At 38.5% G+C, this 22,437-nt stretch overlaps 1 protein-coding gene across 1 annotated transcript in view; it reads right to left on the bottom strand.

Annotated features, from left to right (window-relative positions):
* The window catches only part of SYDE2 (synapse defective Rho GTPase homolog 2), a 39,689-nt gene extending 19,726 nt beyond the window's left edge, over positions 1-19,963 (bottom strand). Inside the window, exons 1-3 of the mRNA XM_036256079.1 lie at positions 19,228-19,963; positions 9,045-9,743; positions 874-1,976 (exon numbers count right to left, since the gene is read on the bottom strand). Coding sequence (XP_036111972.1) covers positions 874-1,976; positions 9,045-9,743; positions 19,228-19,963 — 2,538 coding nt within the window. The remainder of the gene's footprint in view (positions 1-873; positions 1,977-9,044; positions 9,744-19,227) is intronic.
* Between the last annotated feature and the right edge of the window lie 2,474 nt (positions 19,964-22,437).

Below are 22,437 nucleotides of genomic sequence, written 5' to 3'. Positions count from 1 at the left end.
ATTTGTTTTTTATATATAAAGAAACAATTTCAGATTTTGTGTAGTTACTCTTGATATTTTTAATCAATGTTATAAATTCTGATAGCACCAACATAGAAATACCTCAGAATATAGTAAATTTTAGGCTTAATGTGTATTGCAAAAATGAATAAAAGTGCTTACTTATACCTCAGAGTAATATCCTCAGTGATATGCTATTTCTCATTGTCCTAGTCCACATGTATTAATGAAAATAAAGAAAAAAAAGCTCTATTAAGCAGTTAACATTTACATATCTTGTTATAAACAGTACCAGGCTTTTTGTTTGTTTCAATGCACTGCTTTTACCTTCTGGTTTAAAAGGAAAAGAGAAACAGATGTGTTTTCATTAGTAGGACCCATCTTCAACCTCCGTACTATCCCAAAGTTAAGAGACAGACTTGCTTTCCAAAGTGTGGGACTGAGGGAGGGTAGGAAATAAAAGCAGCGAGTTAACTTGAGCAGTGAAGCAGTGTTATCAAGATTCACCGCTGAGGAACTCTCTACCTTAGGAATCAAGCCATGGAGAAACATTACTTTAATTAACTATTTGCCTATGTTATCAGCTCTGTCATATCCACTATAACGCAATCTTGATCTCTAGGTATGAGGCCCCTCAGTTCTGCATTACAACATAAATTGCAGAACATCTAGGACACTCTCAGTCATTGACAACATAGGTTAAGGTATGAATTATGCCCTAAACAGTAATGTAATAAAAATAAAAAACAGAAAAGAGAAATGTCTAAATTTTTACCTTTAATTCCTTCCTCCAAGAATTACTATAAATAAATTTAATGAAATAACCAATTAATTCATAGATTTGAGGGTAGTAGAGAAACAGTGAAATAATACCTGACAGCCTCTCTTGACAATTTCCATAATACATTTCTGTATCAGGAGTGGCACCATTGATCCTGTATTCTCTTTCTCTACGACTTTTCTAATATCAACACCAAACATGACTGATTCTCGATTTATATCTAGTCCATGAAGAGAATTCTCCCACTGTTCCAAAAGAGTCACTTTTACATAAATAAGACCTCTAGGTTCAAGTTTGACAGCCAACTGGTGTGTCTTCGTCACTCTGAATAAGGTGGGGAGAACAACAGTTCCATGACAACACACTCTGTTTTTCCTTGGAGTGGGTTCCCAACTGAATACCACTAATTTCAAATGCTGAGCGTTTTCAATTTCTATGTTGAAAGTGTGATCCATGTCTAAAAATGTCGTCCGACAAGTGAGCAAAGCAGTTCTCGCTTTGTTTACTGAATCTACCTGAATTGCACAAAAGACATCCTTTGAATCTATCCGAGGCGGTTTTAAATCCTCAGCACCGTAGAAATGCACACTCATGAGCCCAGATATGTACTGTGAGCACTTAGGTTGATCAGAAAAGCTGTAATGTCTAAAAGCATCAATATCAATTTCATTCTTGCTACAGCTATTTGGAATGATTTCTTTTCCCTTTCCAAATTTGTTTTCAGATCCATGTTTGCTAGATTTGGTTATAAGTTCAGGTGAATCTCCATCGCTGAGATAACCACCTTTGCAGGAATACTTAGAACTCATAGAGCTTTTCTTCTGGTAGCTGTGCTGAGAAGACACACTAGTATCAAGATGGTACCGACTTATAACATTCCTCTTAGCAGCTGTGGTTGTGTTCCCAGAAGGTAGAATAACAGTATGGTGAATTTCTTGACAGTCACATTTAGACAAGGAAGGAGTATTATCCGGGCTGTTTACATAATTCAAGTTTCCTTTAACGCTCAGTTTTCGGCTAAGTTCTGGCAACCTTTTCATTTTCATGGAAAGTTTCCTCACAGTGCGTGGAGACTTTATTTTATCTGGGAAAGACCAATTAATTGAACTGCCTTTTTTCACAGGGCTAGGGCTTGGAGAAGATGTTTCTATAACTCCCAATTCAGTCTTATTTGTAGCAGCTAGAATCCCAGGACCTTTAAAAAAAAAAAAAGGTATTATAAGGGGATATGTTTTGATTCCTACTTCGTAGACAGTCAACTTAACAAGCTTTCACATGAACAGAATTCTTCCCTTGTCTCATCTCAATGGGGAGGTTTCGTTATAAGTTTGGGTGAATCTTCATTATCATGTTCAAGCAGAATAACAACGGCCTCCAAATGGCTTACAGGGGAAAGAAGCATCGTCTTCTCCACCCGCTTTTCTATTCTGAAGATTTGAAGGAAGGGTAATACAGGTTTCTTTTAGATCTTTCCCACTATAACATACTTCAGTGAGTATGTGTTTTACAACTATAAAGTGAATATCAGAGAAAACTAGGAAAGGTTTGTATTTTAATATACTAAAACATTTATTTTAACATATTTCCTATTTTAATGTTTATTTAGAAATCCTACTCTTATATAAGAATGTTTCCTCTATATTTGTAATCCTCTACAAAATAAATTTTGACCCAGTGATTCCACATCTAGGAATATATCCTAAGAAACCCGAAACACTGATTCGAAAGAACATATGCACCCCTATATTCATTGCAGTGTCATTTATAATAGCCAAGATTTGAAAGCAGTAGATAAGTGGATAAAAAAAGCTGTGGTACATTTACACATTGGAATACTACTCAGCCACAAAAAAGGAAGAAATCTTACTTTTTGTGACAGCATGGATGGAATCGAGAGTATTATGCTAAGTGGAATAAGCCAGAGGAAGACAAATACCATATAATTTCACTTACATGTGGAGTCTAATAAAAAAAAAAAGCCCAACCAGTGTGGTTCAGTGGACTGAGTTTCGTCCCATGGACTGAGAGGTCCCAGTTCGATTCCCAATCAGGGCACATACCCGGGTTGCAGGCTTGATCCCCAGTAGGGAGAGTACAGGAGGCAGCAATTGATGTTTCACTCTTGCATTGATGTTGTCTCTCACATCGATGTTTTTATCTCTCTCTCCCTTCTTCTCTCTCTAAAAAAATCAATAAAAATATATTTAAAAAACAGAAAAAGTAGAAACAGACTCATAGATATAAAAAACAGACTGACAGCTGTCAAAGGTGAAGGGATTAAGTAAAAAATAAAGAGACCGTCTGGTGCGGCTCAGTGATTGAGCATCAACCCATGCACCAAGAGGTCCCCGGTTTGATTCCTGGTCAGGGCACATGCTCAGGTTACGGGCCAAGTCCCAGTGTGGAGCATGCAGGTGGCAGCCAATCAATTTCTCTCATTGATGTTTCTCTCTCTCTCTTCCTCTCCCTCTAAAATCAATAAAGAAAAAAAATTTAAAAAAAAGAAACTTCACAGACACAGAAAACAGTATGGGAGGGTAAGAGAGGGTAAAGGGAGTGATAAATGATGATGGAAGGAGACTTGGCTTTGGGTGGTGAACACACTATACAATATACAGATGATATATTATAGAATTATACACCTAAAACCTATATAATTTTACTAACCAATGCCACCCCAACAAATTCAATAAAAATGTTTTTTAAAAAATATATAAATATATATGTGGTAATAACTATAGAAAATGTATCAGTAAGCCATAGAGTGAAACCTCTTTTTTGTTTTAGAAAATCAATTTATAATAAAAATAATCTCCTCTTAAAAAATAAAATAAATAAATGTTATCACATAGCAGTGCTAATGTAAAAAGAAGTTAGCCCTGGCTGGTGTGGCTCAGTTTGTTGAACATTGTCTTGTGTACCAGAAGGTCCCCAGTTCAATTCCTGGTCAGGGCATATGCCCGGGTTGGAGCTCAATTCTCTATACGGGACATGCAGGAGGCAGCCAATTGATGTTTCTCTCTCACATTGATGTTCCCCTCTCTCTCTCTCTCTCTCTCCCTCTCCCTCTAAAATCAATAAAAACCTATTTTAAAATAATAAATAAAATAAAAAGAAGTTAAAAACCAAACAAGTTTATAATTTCAACAACCGAGAGCCCCTCCTTGTTCTAAAATTCTATAAGAACACATCAGCAAAGATTATATAGCATGAACTCTAGTCAATCAGGAATAACTAAATATTAAATGGGAAATCTAACTGAATGATTTTCAAAACTGTAAAGACATTTTCTTTCTTGTATTATTTCTACACGATAATTCCCTAGAACTTCAAAAGCTAAAGCAGGGCCTTTCCTTGTAATTTCAACATGTTAAACAGACAACAGAGATATAAACAAGTTTTCTTATTTTTTCAGTTTTCATAAAGAGTAAAAAAATAAAATGTTTTTTAATTTTTTTCCACACAAAAAGAGCTTTACTTTTCTCTGAATGTTAAAATGATCCAGGTTTACAATAAAAAAGCTTTTAAAAGATACAAAAAGTACCAGTAAAGTAAATAACAGCTTAAACTGCATTACCAAGTGATTACATTGTAAATACTGTGGTGAAAATAATATTAAAAGTAGGCTAATATGAAATTATTAATATTTATTATTAAAAATAGTAACAGCAGCCAACACTTATTGAGCTAGACAAAATATGGAAATTTAATTTAATACTTAGTATGTGCAGACCCTTAGTCAATTCTCATTTTAACCCTATGAGTTAAGATACCACTAGCACCACATTCTTCAGATAAGGAACCTCATGCACAGAGCTGTCTAATTTGTCTAAGATAACACAGCTGATAAATGGCAGAACCAGAATTCAAACCTAGCCATCGGCCTTCAGAGCCTATGTTCTTCAATACTACACTTCCAGACTAAACATTTTTCTGTCCATATATACAGGGTGGGACAAAATAGGTTTACAGTTGTGAGTATGCAAAACACAGAATTTATTCTTGTATTATTATTTATTAATTATTGTATTATTTTCCATATGAATAACTGTAAACTTACTTTTGTCCCACCTTGTACACATTAAATTGATTTTTCAACCTTAAATTTTCAATCCCCTAGTTAAAAAAAAATGTACAGACTAATCAATTTTATTTTGAAATGTGAACCTGATTCTAGTAAGTTTTTAAACTAATAAAGCAAAATATAAATATCTTCTAAGATATTATATTACATAAATCTTATTCCAGTAAAGAAACAACCAGGTATTATCCCAATTATTTAAAATTTAAATTAATTTTTCATACTTGATCATACTATTCTTATAAAAATCCCTAATAACCGTAATATCAGAGGCTACTTTATGTAATATTATAAATGAGGGAAAAAAGTGTTTATTCATTTTAAAAATCAATAAATGAAATGATCTTTTTTTTTTTTTATCCTTACCCGAGGACATTTTTTCCATTTTTTGTTCAGCTAGAGTGGGAGGGAGGGGGGGGGGGGGGAGAGAGACAGAGAGAGAGAAACATCAATGTGAAAGGGACACATCGAGTGGTTGCCACCCACACGACCCAACCAGGGCCAGGGACAAACTGCAACCGAGGTACGTGCCCTTAGCAGAAACTGAACCTGGGTTTCTCTGGACCGCAGGCCGATGCTCAAACCACTGAGCAAACCGGCCAGGGCTAAATGATCTTTCTTTAAAGTATTAATACTATATTCTCCCTCCACCCCTCTTTATACGTCCTAATGACAAAGAAGTGGTTTCTTTATAGAGAAAGGACTATTTTAAGTATGCCTGCTGGGCTTTTCTGGTAAGCCACTAATAAGAAATGGAGTGTTTGATAAACTAGACAAAGCATTCCCTTGTACTGTAAATTGCAGTACAATTCTACTGGTTTACTGGTTTAAAACATTCTATAGTAATTGGAGTCCTGCTTTAGTCTACAATCTATTTTGTCATAGCATATAAAAGCTATCCAGTATATTAAATTGCTCCAGGTTTTATTAAATTATGAAGGAGTTAATTTAACATTCTGACTTTTTATTACAGTACAAATATCTAATTAGCATTAACTATTTTCTACTGAAGTCCTTAACTAATTATTAAAATAAAATACTGTATATGTTAGCAATTTTTACTGCAGACACGACTGAATTTATTAAAACAAAAATGCTTTGTTTTATAAAATCCCAAAGTGGAAATATTACCAAACTCAACAATCACTTTAAACCAAACCACGATTACACTAATCACATCACAGATTAGCAATAAGAAGAAAATACAAAATGAAAATGTTTAAATATAAATTTATGAACCAAGCTAGAATCAAGTGAAACTGGCTCACTACTTCAGCACCTAGAACAGTAACTGGCACACAGCAGAAACTCAGTATTTACTGAATAAATAAATTAATCATTCAACCAATTTTTAGTTGCCTGTAAATTGGTAAACTTTTTAGGAAATAGAATATAGGAATTACCTACAGTAGTTTTCAGCCATAAAGAACCAGTAATGATACTAGTTATCAATCCTAATGAAGCAAAAATGATAGTGATAAAAATCACTTCAAGAGTAATGAAAACAGTCTATTAATACTCATTAGGGAACCAGTCACACAGATTAGGGCACATCAACTCAATTAAGTACTATAGTGATTGGCCCAGCCAGCGTGGCTCAGTGAATTGAGCACTGTCCCATGGACTGAGAGTCCCAGTTCAATTCCTGGTCAGGGCACATGCCTGGGTTGCAGGCTCGATTCCCAGAAGGGTGTGTGCAAGAGGCAGCCGATGAATGTTTCTCTCTCACATCAATGTTTCTCTCTCCCTCTCCCTTCCTCTCTCTAAAAGAAAAATAAAATTAAATAAAAAATTAAATAAATAAATAAATAAATAAATACTATAGTGATTGGGAAACAATGTTAACAAAATGTTAAACATGTACAATACCAGACAAAGATATAAAGTGAAAATAACAAAAAACAAAAATAATCCACTATGATTACAACTATGTAAAAGGCATATACATCTAGAAGTTAATAAGCAAAAAGGCCATCATTGGGGTAGGATAATTTTAAAATTGTCATTCATTTTCAAATACTTCAGCTTTCCTATTCCTTGGTCAAAATTTATTTTGAAATTCAACCATTCTATGCCTATTTCTCAACAGCTGTCTGGCGATATTGTTAAAGAAAACAGATCGCTTTAGGTAACCTTTCAGATCAAACTAAAACAAACAAACAAAAAAACATGACATGTAAATAAACTACCTACGTATGTTCTTTGGTCAATTTAGGATTGTGCCTATTACATTTTAATATATTAAAGGGGAAAAAGACATAAATGACATTACCACTGCACTTTTTAAAATGTCTATCAGTCTTTCCAGGTTAAACACTTTGCCACCAACAGAAAAAAAGTTTAAAGACAGTAACTTAAAAGTGTGTAACATGTTACAGACACTGGCTTTCTAACTTTGCTCTAATCCTTATACCCTCTTGCCTTTTCTCCCCCATTCCACACCCATCACTATTCGCCACACACTTGTAAGCTTTCCCTCTGCACTCCAGATTATTATTTAATATAGTATTTATTCTTCTCTCCATCCAGATTACAAAAGACACACAAACGTACTTTGGAAAATCAGTCTACAATTAGAAATGCACACACACACAATTTTAATTACATTCAACCCTAACACCCAGTAGGGAAAAAACATTTCCAGTATAGCATTTCAGTGTTTCTTGCAAAATTGGCATCAAATAATACACACTGTTTTGTAACTTGATTTTTCTCTTAATAATATAACATTTACTCCACCTCCTCCTATCTCTAAGAAAGGGATTTAAATGCAAGTAGTTTACTTAAGTATAGAAACATCAGCAAGGAAGTGAGAAAATTCCTGGGAAAATTCCAGGTGAATCATCAAGCCTGCCACCACTAAGAGCACCTGGAGCTTAACCCCAAGAGAAAACTCTGGGAAACCTGTAGAATTATCCGACCCACGGAAGGAGGGAGCTGGGGTAGTCCTATCCCTACTCCAGCTCCTGTCAGCTGGGGTGAAGACTCCCAGGCTGCCCTACAGAGAGACTCCCTAACACTGAAGAGAGAGCCTCAAGCAGAGATGCAGACACTGATGGCTGGAAGTAGGCTGCCCCCATTTAAATTAGTAATAAAACCCAAGGGATATGGACAAGGTACTGACAGCATGTGTTACACCCCACATCTTTGAATACTCTGTACCATTTGAAATTTATAAAGGAAAATGATGATATAAAACAGAATTGCTTTCTTCTCAATATCTGATATTTGCAACTAAACATGCCTTCCGCTCTGCCTCCTGGGTGGTGTGTCAGTAACTTAATTTGAAAAGCACATCAGAAAATCGAAGATAATCAAGGAAAAATAAAACCATTAGGTTCAACTACATACTGTTTGTTTGGGTTTTTTGCAGATCAAAAATGGTTGAATATCAGCAATTTCATATGGTTCAAGTCAATATGTATCAAATTTCAATTATTTCCTTTCTAAATTTCATAACTATTGCAGAACCTATCTACAAGATCTTCTACCTCTCATTTCTTTTTCTCTTCTCCCTTTCCTTTGTTCATGAGGAAACATAAGGCATAAAAGTGCAAACTAATGACTACTACTGGTACACTGAAAATGCAACTTTCCAGCTGTACCCAGACAAGGTATGAATGAATGAATCAATGAAGCAAAATAAGATTTAAACAAAAAATATATCATTCTCTTCCTCTTTCCATTATGCCATTCTTTCAACTGAGAGGAAAATAATTACTATCTCAAAAGATCAACACACTGCCCTGGCCAGTCTGGCTCAGCAGTTAGAGCCTCAGCCCTCGGACCAATGATTCTGATCAAGGGCACGTACCTCAGCTGTGGTTTGTCCCCTGCCCTGGTCAGGTCTTGGGATGGGGCCCAAACAGTCGATGTTTCTCTCTCTCTCCCCCCTCTCCGTCTCCCTCCCTCCCACTCTATCTGATAATAAACAGAAAAATATCCTTGGAAGAGGATTAAAAACAAACGAACAAAGATCAACACACTAACAAACCCAAGTATGTAAAAATAATCACCACGTATGTGTTTATAAATGATTTCGAGTTTTATGTTCATGAAAATACATTCACTTTGTAAGGTAAAGTACATAGCCACAATGGACATCTATATTTAATTTTAGCTACCACCAAAGAATTGAAAAATGGAAGAAGAAAGAAAAGGCAGATATATTATCATCTTTACCTGCAAAAGGAGATTTCAACATGGGACTGTCGTCCACCATTATACCGTCTTGGATCTTGTGTCCAAGCCTTTGCTTGTACTGCTGCACAAACTCTGTGGAATGGGTAGAATCTACAGGCTTCGTTTCATTTGACTGTGTGGTCTGAACACTGCATATGTGTTCAGAAGAGTACAGCAAGTCTTCAGGATGCTGCTCTGCTTTCAGGAAGTCACTGCTGGATAATACTCTCAAACTGACAGCAGGAAACTTCAGAACAGTTGGGTTTGCCTCCCCTAAACTCAAAGCACTTGATATAGCAAAGTCATCATCCTCAGGAATGGGATTGTACCATATTTCCCCTTCATCATCTGCATCATTTTCCTCATTATAGTCTAAAGAACAGTTTCTTGATAATGAAGAATTTGTAGCATTACATACCACACATGTGCAATATTCTTCTGACGATTTGAGGAAAGGTTGTGATAGCTGATATTTAGGTAGAGAAGCAGGTGAGATGGATAAATGGCTTATATCTTGGCATTTCTTACTTTCTTCTTCCTCCAAATTAAGAGATCTCAGAGGACTCTGATATAGCCAATTGCGTTTCTTTGACACAGTGATGCTGGTAAGTGGCTTATGTTCTCTGAATCCAATATTACCCTTCAAATTATCAAGTTCTCTTCTCTTCATGGCAGACCCATAAACATTTTCAAAAAAATCTGTTTTAAAGAAAAAAAGAAGATAGAATATAATGCCTGGCATACCAAGAAAAACATGTCCCTTGAGATCAGTTGTTCAAATACTATTTTTAAAATGATAAATAAAAAGAAAAGTAATCATATTTGGAGATTAAAATTGAACAAGAAAATTTTGGATTTTCCACCTAAAAATTATTTATATTATTTAGAAATTTGACTGCAAGTATAAGTGTCACAAGAATTCTAAGAAAAAAAACAGAGCCCTGGACGGTTTGGCTTAACGGTTAGAACACTGGCCTGCGGTCTGGAGAGACCCAGGTTCAGTTCCTGCAAAGGGCACGTACCTCAGTTGCAGTTTGTCCCTGGCCCTGGTTGGGTCGTGTGGGTGGCAACCACTCAATGTGTCCCTTTCACATCAATGTTTTTCTCTCTCTCTCTCTCCCTCCCACTCTATCTGAACAAAATATCGAAAAAATGTCCTCAGGTAAAGATAAAAATAAATTAAATTAAAATGAAAATGAAAAAAAAAATAGACAAACTCTAAGACTGCCTTTATTAACATTATAGGGCTAACAAAGCCTTACCCTAAGAAAAGCATACTTTATAAAAAGCTTATATAGAATGCTTTGTACACAGTATGCCTTTAATTAATGTTTAATTAATTTTCAAATTACTATGCAGACCAGAAGTTCTTTAGAAAACACAATAGTCCTACCTTTATGAAGATTAACTTTAAGTAAATCTTTCAAAATAAATGAGCCTTACTCATTATTAAATGCTTTACAGTTTATTAAGATTTCAACATTTGTTTCCTAACCATATAATGTAGTAGCATCTTACATATGGTTTAAGTTCTAAATATCTAAGGCAAAAATATAAATCCCTTAAGAGGGCCCCAGATTAGAACCCAAAATACTGTCACACAGTAAGCACAACACAGCTCTTATTATTGGCCAGGCACAAACTTAAGCTGCAGAAATAAACAAAAATGTCCCTGCCCTTAAGGAATTCATTGTCCAATGGGGGATATCAAATACGTAGATATATGTACATGTTAATATAAGACTCCAGAATTGTATATATAACATTAACTCTATATAAAGAGGAAAAATTTTGCACTTCCAAAGAGTTGCATAAAGCTTCAATGATAGTCAATAAGCTAAATATATATCTATCATAATACAAATATACTGCAAACTGATAATTAAAACAAAACCATATTTTTAAAAAATTATGGTCATGTCAGGTGTGTAAATCACGGAATTGTGGTAATTTGAGTGTGTATATGGTTGATTCATTTTTTTTTCTTTTTTCTTTATTGATTTGAGAGAGAGAGAAGAAAGGAGAGGGAGAGAAAGCTAGAAATATCAATGAGAGAGAACATTGATTGCTGCCTCCTCCATGCCCCCTATGGGGGATTTGGCCCACAACCTGGGCATGTGCCCTGGCCTGGAATCAAACTGGTGACCTCTTGGTGCATAGGTGATGCACAACCACTGAGCCACACCGTCCAGACAGTGGTTGATTTATCTAATGTTACAGCAAATAAAATAAAATGGGTTTCGAGTTCAATTAGTTCCAGAGGCATGAATAGACTAGGAATCAGAAGGGAAGAAAGTTCTCATGAATGTCTATTATGCCAGACATTTATTTATTCAACACATTTATTGAGTGCCTATTTTGTGCCAGGTATGAGAGATAAAGCAATTAAGAAAGCCCTTAACCTTATTAAACCTTCACAATAAGCCTATGAGACAGGTATGATTATTTTCATAAGCCTCAAAAACAATGTGGAGTATGCTCAAGGTGCTAGCCCTAGAATGCAAATTTAAGCCTGTCTAACCCTAAAATCCATGTTCTTACCAGTCTTCCCAACACCATCCTACCCACTAAAAGTAGGGAAGTAAGCAACCCTCTCTGAACATGGTCACATCAACCTGGCTAACGTTATAGGCTGGTGGCTGCTGGTAAGACGTTGTTAGATAACAATATAGTACTAAGTCATGTAACTTGCCCAAGATCACCTAGTTGGAAAATGGAAGAGGCAGCACTCAAAATAAACTCTTTTTACTTCAAAGCCTGTAGTAGTATAGCTGGGCTACTAGGGAGGGATGCCTACCACCACCTTCCTGGATTTAATCTGCAAACATGTAACGGATGTTCAACACATATCTTGAATTCATCTTGTTTAATTTAATTAACAAAAACCTGAAGATTCAAGGGTCTTTCTTTGGCTCTGTCTCCTTTACACTTAAAATTCAGACCTGAAATTCAACACAAACACAAAAATCACTGGAGCTTCTGGTTTTTTAGTAACGACATCTTTTTGTCGAGTGCACTAAAATCTAGACCTATTTCACATCTAAAACCAAATCCCATATTATTTAATAGCATTTCAGACCTTCACAGAGTATTATATGTGGTTTTGACACAATTATAAATTTGAAGCACAAAGTTTAAAATTATACAATTCACAACTGCTATGAGCCACATTTATTTTACCTTTCTCTCAGATGTCTCTAAAAACATGCAAAATTTTAAATAGTCTGACATACTACTTTGAGTCATATTGGAGTTTTTGACATACACTATCAATATATTGCTACTTGGCCCTGGCAAGTTTGGCTCAGTAGTTAGAGCACTGGGCCATGAGCCCAAGAGTTGAGAGTTCAATTCCTGGTCAAGGGCACATACCTTGTTTGCAGGTTTGATCCCCGGGTCCGATTGGGGTCATTTGGGAGGCAACCAATTGATGTGTCTCTTTCACATCACTGTTTCTCTCTCCCTCCCATTCTATCTAAAAATCAGTTGGAGCCCTGGCCGGTTTGGCTCAGCGGTTAGAGCGTCGGCCTGTGGTCCTGAGAGACCCGGGTTCGGTTCCCGCTAAGGGCGCGTACTTCGGTTGCAGTTTGTCCCCGGCCCTGGTTGGTCGTGCGGGTGGCAGCCACTCGATGTGTCCCTTCACGTCGATGTTTCTCTCTCTCTCTCTGTTCCTCTCTCTCCCTCCCGCTCTACCTGAACAAAAAAAAAAAAAAATGGAAAAATGTCCTCGGGTAAGGATAAAAATCAGTTGGAAAATATCCTCGGGTGAGGATTAAACAACAACAACAACAAAAAATATACTGCTACTTGTACTACTACATTCCAAGGAACTACAATGAGAAAAATAAAGCAACTACCATCCCATATTTAAGCAATTTTAATACTCCTATTAATAAGAAGCATTTAATGAATGTGTAATATTGAAAGATATAATTACCACCACAAGACACATTATTTTTCATGAAACTACAAACTAAAAAAACTTAAAACCGCCCTGGCCGGTTTGGCTCAGCGGTTAGAGCGTTGGCCTGCGGTCCAGAGAGACCCGGGTTCGGTTTCTGCTAAGGGCACGTACTTAGGTTGCAGTTTGTCCCTGGCCCTGGTTGGTTGTGCCGGTGGCAGCCACTTGATGTGTCCCTTTCACATCAATGTTTCTCTCTCTCTCTCTCTCTCTTTCCCTCCCACTCTATCTGAACAAAAATGTAAAAATGTCCTCGGGTGAGGATTAAAAAAAACAAAAAAAAAACTTAAAACCAAATAGTTTCACTGCTATTGCTAAATATTTCAAAATACGTGATGACAGAATTTAAATTTAGATAAATAGGTACATTACTATAATTTCTGATAAAGGCCAAATTTATTCAGTTATTAAAACTGAATATAAGCAACACATTATTTAAGGCAATAAATTTTACTCGAGCAAGTTATAAATCATTTAAATCATTTCATTTACATTACAGTTGGATGTGTATGAATGTACATTATACAGAAATGGAAAGCTATCTGCAATCTGCCCTTCATTCCCTTTTTTTTTTTTTTTTTATCCTCACCCGAGGATATTTTTCCATTTTTTGTACAGATAGAGTGGGAGGGAGAGAGAGGAAGGGAAAGAGAGAGAGAAACATCGACGTGAAGGGACACATCGAGTGGCTGCCACCTGCACAACCAACCAGGGCCGGGGACAAACTGCAACCGAAGTACGTGCCCTTAGCGGGAACCGAACCCGGGTCTCTCCGGACCACAGGCCGACGACGCTCTAACCGCTGAGCCAAACTGGCCAGGGCCCTTCATTCCCTTTTTATGCTAAAATTAATGTTAAACTTTATTGATATAAACTTAAGACACTTTTAGCTTCAGCTTCAGGTATATATAAAAGTTAAAAACTATAAAGCACAAGTAAAAAATATAAAAAGTGTGCAAAGTTACAAAGCAAAAGTCTTTAATCTCTTGCAACTACACATGCTATGTTATGATTATCAGATTCTAATTAAAATGATTTTACTTTAGCCCGGCTGGTGTGGCTCAGTGGATTGAACATCGTCTCATGGACTGAGAGGTCTCAGTTTGATTCCTGGACAGGGCACAGGCCTAGGTGGCAGGCTCGATCCCCAGCAAGGGGCGTGCAGGAGGCAGCTGATCCCCAGTAAGGGACGTGCAGGAGGCAGTTTCTCACATTGATAATTCTCTCTCTCTTAAAAAGAAAAAAATCATTTTACTTTAAAACCTATGAGAAAATTCAGCAGTGGTAATTAAAATTTTTTTATTCAGAAAAATATTTACCTAGTGGTGAACTACTCAAGCCAATTTTGTGTTCTCAACTTTTATTTCATAATAAATCTAGATGACTCACTATTACTAAACATTTAACTAGTGCCCCAGCTCAAAATCATCAGCAAACTGTGAGAAATTATGTATTTCAACCCTCATTGAAAATGTACAATATCTACAGATATCTTTTCATCATTTCAAAATTTCTACTACAGAAACAAATGGTGTTGCTTTTGCTTACTTCTCTTTAAAAAATTTAAACACTGTATTCAAGTTTAAATAAATACAAACAGCCTTACTTAAGCAGTCAAGTCTGGCAGCCCACAGAAATGACTAGAATAAGCTTAAGTCTTAGCTTTAGGTATATACATATAATCTTTTCCAGATAAATCTAAATGGGGAGAAGAGCACAATGAAAAGGAAAGAAGTGCTTTTTCTATCTTTTATTTTTCCTCCCTTGTGAGTAGCTATAAAAACCCTTAAGAAAAAAAGCTGTGTTAGCTTTTGGGACAGGAAAGTAGAGAAGAAAATGTGGAGACTGTTTTCAGTTCCACAATAGAAATGAGGAGGAGCAAGAAAAAAAGAAGCCCCAAAGAAAAGATGAGTAGAATAAATAAGTGCCCCTAAAGGGGTATACTCTACCTCAATTCCCAATGCTCTGCAAGACAGTACTCCTCAACCTCTGATTATTTCACTCTCCATCCAGAATTCCAATGATCTGGGGCAAGGCAGTATTCTCACAAAGCCTGCTTGCCTTTCCCTTGTTAACAGGTAAGCACCAGGCATGGTACCAAATGGATCATCTTTTTTCATCCTCATTGAGGACTGAGGCTATGCAGAGTTGAGTAACTTGTCCAAGGTCACAAGCCTGGTTCAGTGGTAGATCTGATCAGAAGTCCAGAACCTCTATTCTGTTTACCATCATACTATATGGCTTGCAGATTCCAAAGTCTTATTTCTATTGGTGCAAGATCAGACCAATATGGAGGGAACTGCTTAAACTTGTCATATATAAGTAGTAAGTATAAATTCATACATATAAAACGAAAGCAGAATGAGCTCAAATGCTTTTCTCTAATAGGTGTTAGTATCAAGTATCAGAATAATGTATAATGGTTTTTTGAAAGTTGAACAAATGTTTTAAGATAGCTGACTGGGGGGACTGACTTAAAATGAGTACTAAATAGCAGCATCCTTACTGGGAGTTTGTTAAACTGCAGACTCTCAGGTCCCATCCCTGCACATATGAAATCTTCATTTTTACAAGATTTTCAGGGAATTCATATGCACATTAAACCTGAAAAGCACTGCGCTGTGTGACACACACACACACACACACACACACTGAGAGATAAAGGTCTAGAAAATATCCTTAATGATTCTCAAAACATAAACACTACTTAGAAATGTAGGACTTCCAAATAATAGGAATTTCTGCTGAATCTGTAATTCTCAGTTTTCCTGCCACCAGCAACGTCAATGTTCTATGGCACTCTTCCCCAAAAAACACAGAAATACAAAAAACTGGACTTGCTTCTAGGGTCACAATGGCAGAATTTCTTGGCGAGGGATTTAAATTTAGAAGACAGTCAAAAACTGTATGCTGATAGTTACTCATCTCAAAGGGGAGGTGAATAAGAGAATTTGTTGCAAAAATGTATAACGATAATTTATCTCATACAGAAATTAGGTGAGAAAAAAGAAGGAATAGGTGGAAATCTGTATTAAGTGCCAACTTCCCTTTAAGATATAATGCACAAGATCATACCTGCTAACTAATACTATTTTAAAAGAAGTGTCTAAGTTACATGTCCTAAATTTTTTCTTTCACAGATCATGGAGAAAGAAAAATAGAGTCAAAGTAAGGCTTATTATTTTTTAAAGTGTTAAAAGGATAAAATAGCTCAACCTGAAACTTTTGCATTTATTTCTGAGTACTGTATGCTAATTAAACCTTATTTATAAAGACTTATAATGAAGTATAGTTGGCAAATAGGTTAAAATTCCTTTTTAATATTAAGGCTTGCAGAAACTTGACAATATTTACTATGCGTAATGACTTTAGATTTCGTAAATAACCATCTCAATTAGGAACAAATTGGCCAATCTGTGAATACTACCTCCCCAACTGCATCAAATCATTGGCATTATAAGACTACCAAAAGTTTTAGTGGTTCTTAGTAGGAATCAAAACAGAATATAATTTTTTGGCTACCATTTGTCATATGGTCTCAAAATTTTCCAAAATACCTACATAACTTAGATATCTCTATCCAATTATATAGTTATTTTGTGTTATAAATCCTAAGTATAACTGCATTTTGAAAGAAAATATACTCATAAGTAATACTGTATAGGAAAATGGATATAAGCCTTTTAGGCTATTTAACATCTTCATACAACCAAGAATGTACTGATTCATCTGGACTGACCAATTAATTTTTTAGAAAACATGACTGAAAAGCAGAATCCAATTTGAACGAAGTAAACATTTAAAGGTAAAGGTTTAAAATGGATATAGCAGTTGATTTAAAAATATCTTAAAACCTATTCTAGAATTTTCCCATCTTCTTTGTGATTTTGAGGAAGTTACTTACCCTTCTAAACCTTTTTGAAATTCCATCCATCTCCTCAATCCAAACAATTTAATAGAATTAATTGACTCAAATCTCTAAAAAACTTTAAAGTCCCTTTGACCTTATGTAAATAGGGATTTTAGAGTCACAAAGATCTGAGTTTGAATCCTCATAAGAGTTTACATCCATATACTAGTATATACAAACCATAGACTAGTTTGAGTAACCTTGGACAAACTACTCAATTCCTCTGTTTCTTTGATTGTTGTTAAATGACAGTTGTCATACCTTCATTGGGGAGGGGAAGGGGTGTTAATAAAGATTATGTGAGAACCACATAAAGTATCCGGGATAGTTTTAATAACTTTAACCTTCAAAAAGAAAAAAATTAGTTGTGTCTGGGCTGCCCCACGGATTGAGAGGTCCCGGTTGGATTGCCAGTCAGGGCACATGCACGGGTTTCCAGCTCAATCCCAGTAGAGGGCGGGCAGGAGGCAGCTGATGGATGTCTCTCTCTCACATGGTTAAATCTCTCTCTCTCTTCCTCTTTCTCTAAAAATATAATAAAAAAATATTTAAAAAAAATAGGTGTTAAAAAAAATAAGCTCTCCAAATCTGTACTAGATATGTAAACATTGCACAAATTATTTTTAATTTATTTTAAAGTTAGTTTCATTTAATTTGTTTCTCAATACAAAAAAAAAATCAATGAATTTATTTGTAAAGATTACATTTATTATTGCTTTTAAAAGCCTTGAATGTTTACAATACAGCTGAGAGCATTAAAAGCCATCAGATGGTAAATGTTTAACCTTTGCAACAAAGGGTAAAAAAAAAATGTTGAAATTTTATACAGATTTTTTATTGTGGCTCGAATTTAGCTGTCCTACAAAGAGTTAACTGAACCAAACTCAGGGGAGATAAAGCTATAATGGCAATAAAATGTAATAAATGATTACAAATACTCTACTCCAGAAATGCACATTTTAATTTGAACTTAGCATAAAGTACACCTCTCTTCACACACACACACACACACACACACACACACACACACTAAATTTCACTATCCTGTTATTCAAGTGAAATGAAATACATTTGAGGGAAATTTTTGACTGGTGTGGAATAGAGATTTATAGTTTCATAGAAACTTTTCAAGTTTCTATACACTTTAAATGAATCATTTGATTTGTTCTTATTGTGCGATTAGAAGCTTTGTGAACTACAATTCTCCCCACTGTTTTGTGTTTATTGGTTAAACAAAGTTAATGTGTACAAACTTGGTCCTGTAGGATCTTTAATTCTTACCAGAGAAACTGCCAAGTACTGCAAATACTTTTTACATTTCAGCAATTAATAGTTTAAAAATTATTGCAGCTATGTGAGCCGTTTACTAGAAGTCTTTATATGTAAGAGTGTAATTCAAAAGATCACCTTGTTTTTTTTGCTCAATCTGAAGATATCATACTTCTTTCAGAAGAGAATTTTTGCTATTTACAACATAATTAAAAGATTTCTAGAACTGATAATCTAAACCTTCAGTGGAAATTTAAAATCATACACATACAAAATAGGCATCAAAATCCTATTAAAAGGACAAGTATACTTAAGTTTACAAATGACTTTAAATGTCTCCAGTTTCTTTAAAAGTACGTAAGGGATACTTTTCTTTTGATTAAAATAACTAGTGCCCTTGTTTTTCCACAATAAAAAGATTACTTACTTTGTGGGGGTTTTTTGTGGGAAGGGGAAGGGAGGAAAAAGTGGATAGAAGTATGCAAAATCCTACCTGACTAAAAAGAAATTTTACTATGGTAGTTTTTTGTTTGGTTGGTTGGTTGGGTTTTGGTTATGTGTATGTTTCTATTTGTGTGCACACGAACCTGGGGGGGTGGGGGGTGTAATGACTAAAATGAGTTTATGAAGCCTGTAAAGTCCTTGGATTAAATTCAAATGCACAAACTCCACAAATCTACGGATTTGCCTAGAGCTACAAAGAATAAAAAATCAAGGCAGCACCGCCCAACTCCAAACCTACTAACAGCGTGTGGTGAACTTTACTCTTAGGAAGTAGGTACACTGATTCATGGAGAAGAAAAACAAAACCCCCAAGTTCCTCATGCCACTGTCTTGAAAAAAAGAAAAGAAAGCAAAACGACTGAATGCATTACACTAAGTAACCCCGAAATTGCATTAAGCTGCCACTTACATGACACTTACTTTGACACGGGTACGTAACTGTCTGCAAAAACATACCTATTCTTTGCTCTAAAGACAGAAACCCAGTTAGTAAACATTAAGGCTCTAAGTGTTAGCATTTTGATTGCAAACCGTTCTACCTGTCAGCGTAATTCTTTCGTCGGGAGGCACCGAGAGGACTTGGCTTTCACGCATTTTCAAAGCGTCCAAATTTGGAGAGGTGCCCTGCGCTCCGGTGACTTTGGGGGGTGTCCCACCGGCGCGACCCTTCATTCCCAGGGACAGCAGGCGTCCTTTGTACATCCACTTCTGCAGCTTCTTCACTGTCACCGCGGGCGGCTTGAGGAAGGAGAGCCCCTCCTGGTCGTCTCCTTTGCTGCATATCACAGGGGACCCCGCAGGATCCCTGAAAGTGCCTCCCGGGGAACGGCCAGGGTCCTTGGAGCGGGGACTCCGGAGGCCAAAAGGCGCCGCGGCCGGAGCGCTGCCTCCGCTCCAGCCGTCCATCCCGCCTCCACGTGGCGGGGGCTCGTCCTGGTCCCCGCGCGCGCCACACCTGACACAGCTGTCGCTCGGCCACCGCTGGAAGGGAGTGGGCTTGGCACCTACCCGGAGGCTCTCGAGACTTCTGCTGCAGGACAGACGCATCGGAGGAGTCCGCAGGCGGCCTCCCCACGACTCCCTCCGAGACGACCAGGGCGGGGACACCTGCTGCCAAGGGCGGCCCCGGCCTCCCTCCTCCCAGTCTCGGGGGCTGGCTCCGCGGTCCACAGCGCCGCAGGCGGAAGGCGGCTGGCCCCGAGCCCGGGCTCCAGCAGGGCAGCCGCGATCCGCCCAGCCCCGCCGCGCGCCCGAGTCAGGGGGCAGGTCGTGCATAGCCTGGATCAGCAGATAATAGGCCTCTCGCAACTGGGTCTGCAGCCTGCCCGTCTCCAGGCGGCCGCCCTCCGCCCCCGGGGAGGAGCCCGCCGGGGGGGCAGGCGGGGGCCACTGCCCCGCCTCCGCCCCCTCGGGCTCCGGCGCGGACTGGGAGCCGCCGGGCAGGTTCTCGTAGTAGTCGGCGGCGTCCTCGCCGTCCTCCCCGCTGCCCTCGGAGGCCGGCGCGGCGTGCACAGAGGCGCGAGTGAGCCCGCGGCCCCGAGGGGCGGCCTCCTTCCCGCCGCGCGGCCGAGGCCCGAGCGCCCCCGACTGCTCCGGACGCCGTCCCGGGTCCCGCGCCTTCGGACCCCACGCCTGCAGCGACGGCGGGGGCGCCTCCAGGCTGGGCGGGGCTCGGCTGGTGTGCTCGCGTGGGGGGCCGGCCAGAGCACCCCCTGCGTCTCCCTGGGCAGCGGAGGAGGCCGCCACGGTAGCTGCAGCGGCAGCCCGGAGCCCGAGTCCCCCGGCGGCGCGGGGACCTCGCCTCCCCCGGAGCCTGGACAGCGTCCTCCTCAGAGGGTCCGCCATCCCCTCGGCCTCAGGAACCAGGCTCGCCCCCGCCGCGGGGAGCGCTCGAAGCCCCGCAGGGGAGAGACCGGCGTTCACGGAGGCGGCGGCGGCGGCACCCCATGACCAGCACGGGCCCTCGCGGGCTCCTCACATACTTGGCATAACTCTGCCGCGGGAAGGGGTGGGGGAGGGCGGCGGCGCCGCACGGCGCATGCCCCAGGGCCCGGGCCGCGACTGGGCGCGCGGGCTGCGGGGCTGCGGGCTGCGGGCTGCGGGGCTGCGGGCCCCGGCGGTGGTGCTTGGCGGGTCGGGAGCAGGGGGTCCAGGGAGGTGGGTGAGGGCGAGCCAAAGTACACGGAGGAGGAAGGCGAGCGCTCCGAGCGTGGGGGTCCAGTTTTTTTCCAGGCAGGAAAAAACGAGGTGAATCTGTCTAGGCTGGAGGATGTAAAGTTTTTGTTAGGTAGACAGAAAGGGAAAGTGCCCCCCGGCTACCACCCATCGTCTTCACCGCCTTCCCCGTGGCCACCATTGCACGAGCAAGCCCTAGCTTGAGAGAAAACAAAGATTGCTTTGACGGGACAGAGTATGAGTACAGGTGTATCTCAGTACCATGTGTTCCAGAAACGCTCCGAATCATTTTATTTGCACAAAGAGCTATCTACTTCAAGGAAATTGGCAGCGATTCCTTTTCAATTAGGAAGAATCCTTTTATTAAAAAAAAAAAAATTACCTTTGGTATCTCTTTTTAAAGTTTTTTTTTTTTTCAATCAATCATGCTAATGCAGAAGTAATTCTGACATCAACCAAAACTTGTAAAATGGAGCCACAAATGTAGTGCCCCCTCCATCAGTCAGATAACATTCATTTTTATTAAAGCTGAGTTGAGGGACAATTGGATTGAAATTGAGAAACAATGTCATTTGGAAATAACAACTCTCAAACATAGTCTGTGTAACAGTTGTAATCTAAAATACCTCTTGTTGGAATCAATCAGTGTTGATTCCAATCAGTCATTGCATCATCCCAGATTTCAGTAACATTTTCAAGTGTTTACATATTAGAAAGGGCCTTTGTCTGCTAGCTCATGAATGCACAGCTAACTCCTAGCACAGTACTTGGATGTAGTAAGTAATCAAGAAACATTTGTTGAATAAAACTTGCATAATGGAATAAGATAATTTAGCTCTAATTTACCCTTTGCAAGTATATTTCTCTATGTATGACTCCCCCCCCCCCCCCCCCCAAAGGCTCTAGTCTATACTAACTTTGTTGATACCTGGTCTCTGCCTCCTTGGAATATTTTTCCTGCATCTTTATTTTCAGAAATCTTACCCATCCTTTTAAGAGTCCACCCAACTGGCCCTGGCCATGTAGCTCAGTTGGTTAAAGTATCGTCCCTATACAGCAAGGTTGCAGGTTTGGTCCCGGCACATACAGGAGTCAAGCAATGAATTCATAAACAACTGGAACAACAAATTTTTCTCTCTCCCTCTCTAAAATCAATAAATAAAAATTAAAAAAAGAAAAAGATTCCACCCAACTGCCTTCTTTATAAAGTCGTCTCTGAACTCCAGATGGAGTTCTTCCAAACTCCAACAGTACTTTATTCATACCCACACATAGTATAGTTATTGTTTTATACAAAACATAACCTATCTCCCGTAGAACAAAATTCATAAACTCCTGAAGAGCAAAGACTTTATAATTGACTTTTGTAGTCTCCACAGAGTATAAATACAGTATTTTATATATTGGACATAGTAAATATATTTTAATTAATGTCAACTTTAATTTGAAGGAAATAAATAGCTTTAATTTCCAGTCTATTGCCTAACTCTCCACTAGACCATGCTTGTATTAGTGTTGTTTTAAAATTATTTCAGTGATTGCCTGGCTGGTGTGGCTCAGTGGTTGAGTGTCAA

This window comes from Molossus molossus, unplaced genomic scaffold (genome assembly GCF_014108415.1).
Source record: "Molossus molossus isolate mMolMol1 unplaced genomic scaffold, mMolMol1.p scaffold_m16_p_12, whole genome shotgun sequence".
Taxonomy (NCBI): Eukaryota; Metazoa; Chordata; class Mammalia; order Chiroptera; family Molossidae; genus Molossus; species Molossus molossus.
This window is presented reverse-complemented; position numbering and strand designations above follow the sequence as displayed.